Source organism: Labrus bergylta, chromosome 5, assembly GCF_963930695.1.
Source record: "Labrus bergylta chromosome 5, fLabBer1.1, whole genome shotgun sequence".
NCBI lineage: Eukaryota > Metazoa > Chordata > Actinopteri > Labriformes > Labridae > Labrus > Labrus bergylta.
The window spans coordinates 18,218,964-18,231,692 of record NC_089199.1 but is presented as its reverse complement, the minus strand read 5'-3'; the positions used below and the strand labels follow the sequence as shown (position 1 = coordinate 18,231,692).

The window sequence follows — 12,729 nt, the reverse complement described above, 5'->3', positions numbered from 1 at the left end:
AAAAAAATAACGTCACCCAGCTTCATGCATTTCTTCTATCCTCATTTCACTCAAATGTTTGTAATTTAACAATTAAATGTGTGTGCTTGAAACACAACTTTTTTCATATTGTAACAGTTAAAATTGTGAAATGTACCTTTAAGACAACCTGTGTTGCTTAGTTACGAGGGGAGCGCTTTGTAAGGTTGATGTTCAGGTTGAAACCCCAGACACGTGTGGGTTTGCACTTTTGTCTACAACTTTTAAGAACTCCATTGTTTTTTAATTACAGTTTTGTATCCTTAAGAAATCATTTGGTCAAATCTCCTATGTGTAGATATGCCTTTTTCTCATATTTAAGAGGAAACATTCATATACAGCTTTAGAACTGTTCTTATGAGAGATAAATGTAGGTTATTGCACTAGAAAAGACATTTGTATCATCCTTTTTTGTCTTTATCAGCGCACAGTCTAGCCTTTATCATGTGATCATATGTGATATCAAGTGTTTGATTATTGCATTTTGAGGGATCAAAGCAATAAATATGTTTATCTATCTCTACAGATCGAACGTAGCTCCGTGATAGATATACGCAGATATATCAGTATCGGATTTTTGGTCTCCCCAATATCAATATCAGTATCGGCCCTAAAAATCGGTTGGGCCCTAGTTTATTTTTGATAGAGTATTAAATATTGTCATTATTGTCAGTCTCTTCTCTTAGACCTTCAGATATCAATTCACAACTCAGTGTTCATACACTGTAAATAGACTCTGTAAAGTAGTGCCACTCATTTAAGAAGAAATTGAGCTCTAAATTAGCTGTTGGCCTTTCTCAATGAGACTCTCCATGCTGTATTAAAGGTCCCATATTATGCTTTTTCTGGTTTTGAGATGAGATGAGATGAGATGAGATTCAACTTTATTGTCATTACACATATACAAGTATAGAGTAACGAAATGAGGTTTGGCATCTCACCAGAAGTGCAAATAAGCAGAAAGTGCAAGAGTCTGTGCTATGTACAGTAATTGATTATATGCTCTTTAGTGTGTTTTCCATGTATCCTTTGCATGTTTAGGCACATCTATGTGCAAAAATTCAAAGTCCGCGAAAACGTGGCTTCTCCTACGTCCTCCTGTTAACTGTAGCATTAGCTGCATGTAACGCTCGGTTCTAGCCCCCCTCGATAAAGATTTGTCAGTGCGGCGTCATTGTCAGTGTGAGATCACTGATCTAAGTCCATTGGCTCGTTGTGGCAAGCCCAGCAGCTCATGTTGAAATTTCCAAGAAGCGTGCTGAGCAACTGACCAATAACGACAGAGCGGATCGGCAGACCAATCAGAGCAGACTTGGCCCACGTGGGGTCTAACAGTGGGGGCTCAACAGAGTGAAGCTGACAGACTCAGAGCGTAGAGGGAGCAAGGAGGAGCAGTACATGAAGACAGACACTTTTTATTTTTATTTTAGCTATTGTGAACATACAAAAGTAGGTACATTGATTAAATATACGACTCCCAAAAAGGGCATAATATGGGCTCTTTAAATAAAACAGGAATTACCCCTTTTGCATTGTCAACATAATTATCGACATCATGCCTAAAAACATGGATTTTCCCTTTATATTCATGTTGGAGTGATGTAACCCGGAGCATAGTTTCATTGCATGCCCTCTTTACATTTTTCATAAGAACTGCTGGATGAGCTGATCTACAGAGTGTGTCCTCTTTTTAAAGTTTTTCTACTTCTGAAGCTTATATTAGGATATTTTGTATATCAAATGATAGCTTGCATCGATATTGAATCACGCAGTATATACACTCAAAGCCCCGAAGAAGCCAGGGTGCTATAACCGTTAGTATCTGTTTTCAATGTGATGTGTCATAAATGTTACCTGATACAGGCAAACACTTGAATTGACAACAACAGAAACAGAGATATGGTAATTCTCAGTCCCTCGTTGTTTCTTAAGGTGACAACATGACAGACTTCGAGGTTTGCATTGCTAACGTTTCAAGAGCTCAGCATTCACATAAGAAAGATATGATAAATTGTCATGAACCATATTCTACTACTTTTGTTGAACTCACACTGAACTTTGTTTTGTCCCAAGAAATCAGAACGATTGTCTCGCCCGTAGCGGGTTACACCGATTGAATGTGATGCCTCCTTTCGAGACGCATTACAACACGGTGAACATGCATCACTTCTTTGATGTTATTTAGACTTTTCCAAAACAGATTCTCGTTCAGAGGTGTTTGAGCAACATCTAACAAAAGTACTCTGTTTTTTCATGATTTCTTATGAATATGAATAAATAAAATGACTGCTTTCAGAGGTATAACTTTCCTTTCCTAAGTAATTTCTGTGATTGAGGCAGGCTCTGTAGACAAGCTTCACATTAAAATAAGCTCGTTTTTTTTGTTGGATTTGCAAACATGTCACAAGGGAGCACAGCTATTTTCCGGCAGGCTTTCGACAAACATGCGGTGGAGAGGAACATTTCTCTAGGGTAGAGAATTTGTATTTTTTTGTCTCATTTGGTAATAGCTGAATTCATTTTGTAGATGGTCTGCAATAATAGAAGTGTCAAAACAAAAACAAAAAGGAATTGTGTAGTGGAAATGTTTCTTTACCTTGAGGAAACAGTTTGTTTACGCTCCCCAGTCCCACAAGAGTCTGCCTGCTAAGTAATATGTGCCTTTGTTTGTGTCTTGTTTGTTCTTTTTGTCTGTTTGTTGTCGACACAAAACCATTTCCCACGTTTAAAGATTTTGTTACCTTCTATTACTATTAAACATCAGTTATCTGGCTGCTGTGTTACAATAATGATATATCATTTATTCAAACAAGTTGATAATAAAGGTTTTCATAAGTAATTTTTCCATAAAATGTGTCTAAATGATTTTTAAATGTTATTAGCTCTTTTGGAAGGCATCTAGCGGCCCCCCTATAGGAGGCTCATAACCCAACCGGGGGGTTGACCCCCACTTTGGATACCACTGAACTAGGGTTACCGGCTGGATGAAGTCAGTTAAATGTCCGGTTATAAAGTGCAGTGCAGTTAGTTTTATTAATCAGATTCAAACTCATGTTTATTTAACAGAGCTGCCTGATGTGCAGTAAACAGCTCTGGATGGAACAACATGAAAAAGCAAGTCCAAATATAAGCCCCACCAACAACAGACCACAACATAGATGTGCTTTGTCTCTAGACAATTTCAAAAACACAAAAGTGATCTTTAAAGGTGCTACATTCTTTACAGAGGAGACGTGAAATGGACTCAATCTTCTCATCATCTCAGTGGTGTCAGCATGAAAGGACAAGCCTTTAAGATTCAGTCACTTTTCAAGTGTTTTTACATAAAAAAGAGCTTCAACTAATTTATGACATTTTTGGCCTGTTTTTTGTTTTTTTCATCCTCAGGTAGCTTCATGAGTGTGCTCTCTTTGAAATGTGCTCTCTTTGAAGTGTAAAGGAAGAGTCCATTTACTATACTGTAATGGTCTATCCCTTAGAGGCAGAGTCAAAAACCCATCCCTAACTGACACAACTTCTGAAATAATTAAGACCAGTAGGCCGATGGGACAGCCCTCAGTTCATTAATTCCACGTTTAGAAGTGCTAATAAGTCTGGTGTTTGTGCATGAAGTGATGTTTTTTTCCCGTCTTCCTCAGTCACCATCTCCTTCTGTCTGACTTTTGTGCTTTCTCTCTTGCTGTCTTCATTCCTCACTTTTATTTTTCATTTCCTCGTCTCTCCAGTGGTTTGTTTTGATGCTAAGATCAACTTTGACGACAACGCAGAGTTCCGTCAGAAAGCTGTGTTCGCCATGGACGACATGTCCGAGAGTGACCCCACGGAGACGCAGGCAGCCAAATGGGACCTCAAATATATTGGACTGGACGGAAACATCGCCTGCTTTGGTACGGAAACAAAAATCCCAGTAACTGAACTCCTTCCTTCACACATTCACCTCGCATTAAATAAACTCTCCCATAAGTGAACCCCTTTCTAAAGTCAGGCTGTAACACCTCTCTAAAGTCATATAAGTGGAAAGCTCGGATACGGTTAAAAACTTAGTCAAAGTAAAAGCAGCCTCTGCTCTGCTCCAGTCAACGTTACAAGCAGCTTTCCGAGCACTCCAGAAGGAATGCTGCCGTAACCAATGCGTTCTAATTAGCTATAATCCGCCCAGAAAGTCTCCAGTGAGCCAGATTGTTAGCATTCTCATTAAAGGCCTCCTCTCTTGTCATAAATCAAAGCTTTTACAGTGTACAGCAGCACTAACAGGTGCTCACGCTCCTTACCCCGTAGCCTCATAAACACATTAGATGTCTGTTAGCACTACCTCCCCCCCCCCCCCCACACACACACACACACACTCCCCGATACACACTCAAACACACACACTCATGCACACACCAACACTCTGCATCTGCAGCCAGCCCCCAGCCTGTCTTAAAGTTAAAACAGCTTTTAAGGCCCTGCAGCTTCCTTGAGAGCTCAGTAAGCCACCAAAGTGACAGCTGTTAGAGCAAATTTCCCTTTTATTGAGACCTTGGTCGGCAAGCTCGCCAGGACGCGAGTTCAGCCAGGCTAAACCAAATGAGGTAAGACATTTTTTTTTGTGCACTTGGCTCCGGCACAACCCAGCAGGGAAGCCGGGGCTGGCAGTTGGCTAAATGATGACACAGGCCACACAAAAAAAAAAAAAAAAGTGTAGCAGAATCTCTTTTAATCAACGCTTTTTCTCTGAAGTCGAGAGACGAGTCATAATCAAATTCTCTCTGTGTTGCTCGTCTTGACGCATTGAGTATTACTGATTAGAAGATTTCCAGCCGATTCTTCTTAAGGGCGACATTTTTTTTCAGCTATTTCATCTCCTGTGGATGACAATTTCCTGCTGGATTCTTTTGTGTTTTTTTTTTTTTTTGAAGTATATGACTTCTTTGCTTCAGTGGCTGAAAATGTTTTTTTACTCCATTCATGGCTGCTGGCGTCACACTTTCTTCTCAAGGACTTGTGTTTTAGTTTCTGAAAAATGGACTTCAGCCTGGACTTCCTGTCTGTATTTTGCCTTGCCTTAGAAATACATATTATACATTCAACATTTTTTCTTTATTATCCCATAGTCATATTAACACTCTCTTGAGATATTAAACTGGTACAGCAGACATCATTAGTCTCACTCTGCAGTGTTTACTCACAGCACCACAGCGTGGCGACTCGTTTCTCTGTTGAACGTTTTTGAAGGCAAACATTTTACTTTTTAAAAAAGGCCTTCTCTTAAAGGACATTTATTATTCTCACTTTCACCGTTAATTATGTCAGTCTCGGACACCTACTGAGAAGTGTTGCAGATGTGTAGCTAAAAAAAAACCTTCTTATTTATCATATACTTGCGTTAGTAAAATCCCTGATTTCAGCCTCTCCCTGAAACGGTTAATTTCAGCTGCTGTCTCTTTAAGGCCCCCCTCCAGCTCTGTTGGAAGTCACAGGGAGAATCTAGTGAGCATCTGGGTGGTCGTGTCCTTAAAAGAACTGCCAGGTCGGGCATGTCTTACAACTTCCGTCCATTCTTTGCTGTAATATGTCGTCATAAACTGAAGTCAGGTCCTGGACAAGTCTCACAACGTTCTCGTAACATCTCGTTCAGAGTAGCAGGAAACCACGTCCGGGGGAAAACGACAACAACTGTGTATCTTGTGTTTTAAAAAAAACTTAGCCGAGGTTTAGTATGGACATTCAACTTCATAACATCATACTGTATGTATATGAATCAGCTTAATAGATCTCATTTAATTTACAATTTCTGCTGAACTTATTCTCTCCTTTAACATTATTTGAATAGATACCAGCTCACCTTGCTTCCCTCATGCTCTTTTCTCCTCACACACATACACGACACCTGAGGTCTCTACCTGCATAAGGCGACTTTCCCCTGTGTTGCTTCAGTCTGTTTCTCTCTGACTTCATGTGTTTGCTCTTGTGAGAATTCTTGTCAGCAATCCAAAGGTTTGTATTTGTTCCCCTTTGATACAGTTATCACACACTCATGACATAGCATATGGGAATAACCACGACCAAGAAAACAATTGACATTGGCACCACTTACAGGCTTTTAAAACAGTGACATGAGTAGATTTTTTTAATTAAAAAGTAGAGGTCACAATTCCAGTTAATACATTAAAAGGAGGAATATTCCAGGGGGCTTCTCTCTCTCTAGTTAGCTCACTCCTTGTTTTCCTGTAAAGCATTTGTGTGGACCCTTCTGGCTCCATTCACTTGGACTAATTAAAAAAAAATAATAATAAAAAAAAAAGTTAAAAGGCCAAAACATACCTGGAAAGTCTATTTGTGGAAAATCCTTCCATTTGGCTTAACGAGTCTTATCTAATACATTGTATCTCAGTTTACATTTTTACAAACTACATGAACTGACAAATTTGAGTCTCAGTTGGTAGAGTCGGTCGTCTCTCAACCGGAAGGTTGGGGGTTCGATCCCCAGCTCCTGTAGCAACATGTCCTGCTGCTTTGGCGGCGGCGTATGTGTATAAATGGAATTAGTTACTTCTGATGGACCGAATGTGTAGGTGTGACATGCGGTGTGAAGAGCTGTACAAGCTCAAGTCCATTTACAAAGTTTTTTTTTTTTTTTTTTTACAGTGAATGGAGCTGGTTTGGCCATGGCCACATGTGACATCATTGACCTGCATGGTGGAAAGCCAGCTAACTTCCTGGACCTGGGGGGAGGAGTCCAAGAGAGGCAGGTGTACGAGGCCTTCAAGCTGCTCACTGCTGACCCAAAGGTAGGAGAAAACTACAAAAAACATATACATTTCACCGTTGTTTTCTTTGTAACAACTGCGTATATGAAGCATTGACTACTTTCTTTTAGCCTTTCTTCAATGAAATCCCTCTGTTTATATGTCTTTGATCTTGCAGTCTTGTATCTTGTCATAGCACATTCATAAAGCTCTGCCTATTTAGTTTGCACTTTGTTACTGACACAACAAGCTTATTAGACGAAGGACCTTGGCATATGTCCATGTCTCGCTCAGAGAGAGTCTGGGAGGCTGTGTGATTATACACCATCAGTTTTCAGTTGCAGTCACCTTTCTCTTCACTGCTATAGAAATCATCTTTAATGACTTGTTAACACATCCACATCCACACAAATGAAAAGGGCTCATATGAAGGCTGTGTACAAAGGAAACGCACAAATCCAAACTGTAACTCAAAGCATGTTTCTTGAAGTCTTGCAGCTCTGGATGAGTGGCAGCTGGGCGGGGGGGGGGGGTGGTTTACAAGTGATTTGACTCTATGTTCAGAAAGCTAATAACTCCAAACTAAACAACATGAGCCTTGTAACAATACCGCAGCGCTGATTGTATGTTGACAGTCATCACACCACTAATTCCCTCGCTGCTGTCACTCCCACATCCCTGGACTGATCTCCGGTTGCCTCTGTGTTAGCATCTCTGACAGGGCTTAGATGTGTGGAATACTGAGTAGCTGATACAATATCTTACAACAACTTTCTTTTTATTTAACCCTAATTTCCATGAGCTGATTCCATTTGGCAGGTTCTCTGTTAAAATTGGGTTTTAACTTTGAAAGGCATCTACTTACCTGGGAGCCGCAGCCAGACCTTTACATGACAGGTCACTTACTGTATTAACTTAACGACATGAATGTTAGCATTTTACACTTTGACATCAATCAATCTTTATTTGTCCTGTATAGCGTCAATTCTTTACAAATATTATCTGGAGATGCTTTACAAAAGGTAAGGTAAAATACCTTACTGACTGTTTTGTTACAAAATGAAAATGGAATAGGGGGAAACGGGATGAGATGCAGGAAGGACTTCTCCTTTGTATTCCTTGCGTTTCTGTTGTCCACACTTCCTTGCCGCTGAGGTGGCGGTCTGAGCAGGCCGTGCATGAATGAGGACGGAGGTGGTTGACGACGCAGTCCGATGGTTGTGGCTGGGCGTCGGTGACGTTGGGTGGTAGTCGTGCCAGATTGCCTCGCTGATTGGTTGGGGGAGCTCCGTCTACCTTGAGAGCCTGGCGTCTGTTGCCGGGACAAGACCTCCTGGGCTTCTAACACACTGACGCCATGTATGTGTTTACAATGTAACTTAAATAAAGCAAGTAATTTTTTTTGTTAATGATGAAATTACATGAAAACAAAAGTGACACTAACACCATGACAGTAAGAAGGAAATAAAGCAGAACATAATGGAAGCTAAGGAGAGTGGGACAACCGACAAAATAATATGAATATAATATTATAATAATTGCAATAGCAGCACTGAATGATGAAACAAGAGGATGTGAAGATATTGGATTTTTAAGTGTTGAAAATGAAGTGGTGCTCATTATGATGGTGAAGTAATGCAGAAGAAATATTACAGAGTACATACTGTATAAGCCATGGGTTCCCAAACCTTTCATCCCGCGACCCCCAAATTAAAGATGTGAAAGATGGGGGACACCCTCTGTCCCTGGAAGGGTTTAAAGCATTTAACGTTGTGCATAGGCAGCAAGGAAACCAATAGGCCTATCCAAACGCTGACATTAAAACAACACTAAAGAATACAGCAGAGCCTTGGAAAAATTTAAATAAGTAAAACAAAGAGCACAACAGGTACCTACAGTGTTAGTCAAATTGTTTTACTTTCATTTCAGCACAAATCTCACTTAAGGACTATTTCACAATAATGGGTCAAATATTCAATTTTAAGTCATTTCATATTTGTATGTTTTTGGAAGGCATCTCATGACCCCCTTCCCTGTGTCCCAGCTTTTATTGAACCTAAACATATGCCGCAAATGATGACATCAAAATATACAACAAAAAAAAGTGATTGCACAGGTGTTAACATTGATACACAGTCTTCTCCTATATCAGATATTCTGTCAATATTACAGCTCTGTAGAACTCTTTCTTTCGTCCCAATCTCGTCCTCGTTTGTAGATGTTTCATAGACCTGAGTGCAGTGTTGAGGTCCCGGAAAAGCTGTGTTTTTCAAAAGCCCTGTCTCATACTTATTTCACAGCAGTGAATGGACCAGTATTGCACACCTTTTACAGATGAATGTTAAAAACCTCCAGACCAGCAGGTAGTGCATTGCTTCACTCAGACTTCTGCTGTGTTTAGATACTGTTTGGTCTCCTGTGAATTAAACCCAGTGGTCCGTACGGGGAAATAAAAATTAATACGGTGGATATAAAAGAAATGCGATCAATAGGGGAGAGAAAAACTACAAAGACCTGTCACTCTCTCCCGGTATGAAGCCTTCATTGGTTATTTTTTGAACCCCTTTAGAATGAGTTGAAATTCTACAGAGGCAAAGTATGTTTTTTTACAGTCTGGATTCATTGCTTTACCTTTCCAAAAACACTCCTGCATGGACAAGAGGATCCTCCTCTACCCTCCTCCTGTTCCTCCTCTCTCTCTCTCTCTCTCTCTCTCTCTCTCTCTCTCTCTCTCTCTCCCTCTCTCTGTCTTTGGCTGATTCCCTAGATCCAGATGGGGTAGTAAGCCTGCTGTCTGTCCCTCCTGCTGCTGTGTATGGAAATAGAGACAGGGAGCTCCTCCCTGACTAGGAAAAAAGTAGAATAGGGTTGACATTAAACTGGGTTGGAAGCACCATTAGCATTTCAACCAGGGGAGCTGAGAAAACTGCTCTGATCTTTGGAGGGAATGTTAATCACTCCACAATAAGAGCGAGAGAGTGAGCGTCTCATTTGCATTAATTTTTTTCAGCAAATTACCATTCAAGACTCAGAAATATGAGCTGAAATTGAAATTAAAATAAGGCTCCAAGCTCTGACGAGGTAAAATGTACAGTATTGATTCCAGGTGTCAAACAGTTATAAAGAGACGGACGTTCTGCGTATTTTCCTTTAATATCAAGGCAATCAACCCTTAATGGCCTCCAAATATCTAACCCTTTGTTCACAGTTTTCACTGCTTTAATACCCAGATGTTTTACTCCCATTTCTTACCTTTTTTTGTTCTACCATTTCATTTATTATTAGCTCATAGTTTGGACAGACTGTGCTACGAGAATGCTTATTTCCACTTTCACTGCATAAAAAGCTTGATACCAACCGAAGGGAAGGCCATCAATGTTCTCGTGCATACATGAATATTTGCTTTTTTTTATTAGAGAGCACTGAGTCTGTTTACTTAGACTATTACCATTATTTATATACTGTGGAAAAGACAGAGGTGCATTCAGTGTCCATGGGAGCAGAACAGCATGGAGAGAGCCTGCTGTAATGATGCCTTACATAGCCACATAAACAGGTATTCGGGGCCTGTTTTTTTTTTTTTTCCTGTCACACTTTTCTTTCCTGACTCGCTTTTACGCTTTGTCTCCCTCTCTCTCTCTCTCTCTCTCTCTCTCTCTCTCTCTCTCTCTCTCTGTCTTTCTCGCTCTCTCCCTCCTGGTCTCCGCTTTGATGTTTCAGGCTCATTGTGCTGAGAGGAGTGGAAGTGATGTGTACTGCTGGCTCTGAATAGCAGAGACGGAGTCTGAGATGACAAAGCCTCCCTCTTTTCTTGTTCGCTCCCGTCTCCTGTATCTACCCCTCGTAGCATTCATTACCTGAAACATTATCCTCTGCGAGATCAGACGAGAAAAAGATGAAATTAGGATACTATATGTGATGTACTCATAAATAATTGGGACCAAGAAGAAGAATCATAAAGCAGTGTGTGTAGCCCAGTGTATGTGTGAAACATGTGAGATGTTATGTAGCTCAGCTGGGTGTAGCAGACCATTCAGCTCTGTGTGGATTGCGGCCCCGGGCTCTTTAAGACGGGACACATTTATTTTTCATGCTAAAATAAATAGCTCCACTTTCCACATATGCACGTAAAGAACAGTTTGTTGACAGACTGGCTGAATTTATTGAGCTTTCCTTCACATCACCTGTAGGCACAAAGCAGAGAGAGGCAGCAAATACCAACAGCGAGGTAACCTGCTTATTGCCTTGTGCCTGTGCCTGTGCCTATAAAGGAAGTGGCAGATGAATGTTTCGTCCGACTCAACAGCCATTCTGCTCTCAGGGCTGAGGGCGCTTTTCTGCTATTTTTTATGAGCTGAAGTGAATGATGACAGTTCTATAAAACATCCCCTCACGGTCATTTTTCTGTTAGTTTGTGTCCGTGCGAGCCCCAGCAATGTATTAGACATGCTTATTGTTTGAAGGCATGGCATATGTGCGTCACAACAACATTTTTAGTTTTATAGTTTAAATTCAATCCGTTATTTCCCCCACCCAGTGTTTTTAAAAAAAATATCTAAATCCAAAGAACATCTCCTATTTAAGATGTTAATGAATAATGATATACCTACATAAACCCTGTATTTTCCAGGTTACATCGTTTCAGGTACAATTTACAGTTTTTCTCACAGATATCCTAAATCTAATCCCGTCTATTAAACAATCTATAAATATGTATCCAATCTATCACTCCAGCAGACATGGAGTCACAGGTTACTGTATTTACAGAATTTGGCATTGAGTCATTTCTCACACTAAGAATGGCATTTTATTCCGCTGACGAAGTTGGCAGAGGTCTCTTGAGTTCCTTGCTGTGAATAAGCTGCCTACCGTTTAGAAATCTTGTGTCGTTAAGTGCAAAGAGTACATTAATGAAAGAGGGAGAACACAAAATACTGCAAAGGGCAAACACAGAAGGAGCAAGTTTGAAAAGTTGAGGAGCAAATGAGCGGCATGTTTACATTTCACATTTAGATATAACCACAAACTGTCATATCGAGCCCCTCCTTCTCCCACTGTGTGCTCACATACTGTACACTTTGCATAAAAGCGTGCATGCACATTACCCGTAGGCCTGTTTCTGTGCTGCTGCATTGTGTAAGGCAAAAGCAAGCAAGGTGTGGTGAAGGAGGCACAGATTGGAACATTAGCATTAGTTCAGCTTGATGACCCGCCTCCAGGGCAACTATGGAGGTGTGTTCATATGCATGTGTTGTTGCATTATCACACTGTTGATCATGCAACATTGTTTCAGCTCCCACTGGCATGTGTGAGATCTTAATTTGGAATGCTGAGGCTCACCTATAAATTTGTGTGTGCTTGTGTACTCACTTGTATTTTCCCATTCCCTGATTATGTGAGATTGTTGTGCATGTCCCTACATGGCCCTTCAGCAAAACTACAAACTGTTTTCCTTCTTTCCAGCTCAGTGACTCTGTTTCAGCTCACCTGCGGTCCCTTTTTAACCACTCCTTGTTGCAGTGACACTGCCAAGCTCCGCGTCCCATCTCTCCCTCTGTAGGGGAAACAGTACTACTGCTAATACTGCTTTTTCTGTGAAAGCATCTTATTGCTGTGATTTAACAATACATGCGTGGTGACTCTTACCTGAATATCTTGCTGTACCCCAATGTGTCTTCCTGCAAGATTGTCACTTGAGTATTTCCTATAGTTCCTTCCCCTCCTTGCTATTTCTACTCGACCTGTCCTTTAGACTCTTTTCTTCTTTGTAGCGCTTTTCTTCCCTGTTGCCTTTCATCTAGCTAAATCCTATTAAAGTCAATGTGAATAGCTCCCCCCCAGTTTCATGCTTGCGAGCTAAATCCTGCAGGAGCTCTGGCAATGCCTTTCTCATCCCTGTATGGAGATGTCTGAGCCCATGTCTAATGAGTTTCAACATATAGGACTTTAGCGTCACAGAGGCTGCAGCCCAAGCCAGGTG

General features: G+C 40.7%; 1 protein-coding gene across 1 annotated transcript in view; it reads left to right on the top strand.

The window, feature by feature from the left end:
* Positions 1-12,729, top strand: part of suclg2 (succinate-CoA ligase GDP-forming subunit beta) — a 106,807-nt gene that overhangs the window by 52,103 nt on the left and 41,975 nt on the right. Inside the window, exons 8-9 of the mRNA XM_020633129.3 lie at positions 3,744-3,905; positions 6,649-6,791. Of these exons, the coding sequence (XP_020488785.1) occupies positions 3,744-3,905; positions 6,649-6,791 (305 nt within the window). The remainder of the gene's footprint in view (positions 1-3,743; positions 3,906-6,648; positions 6,792-12,729) is intronic.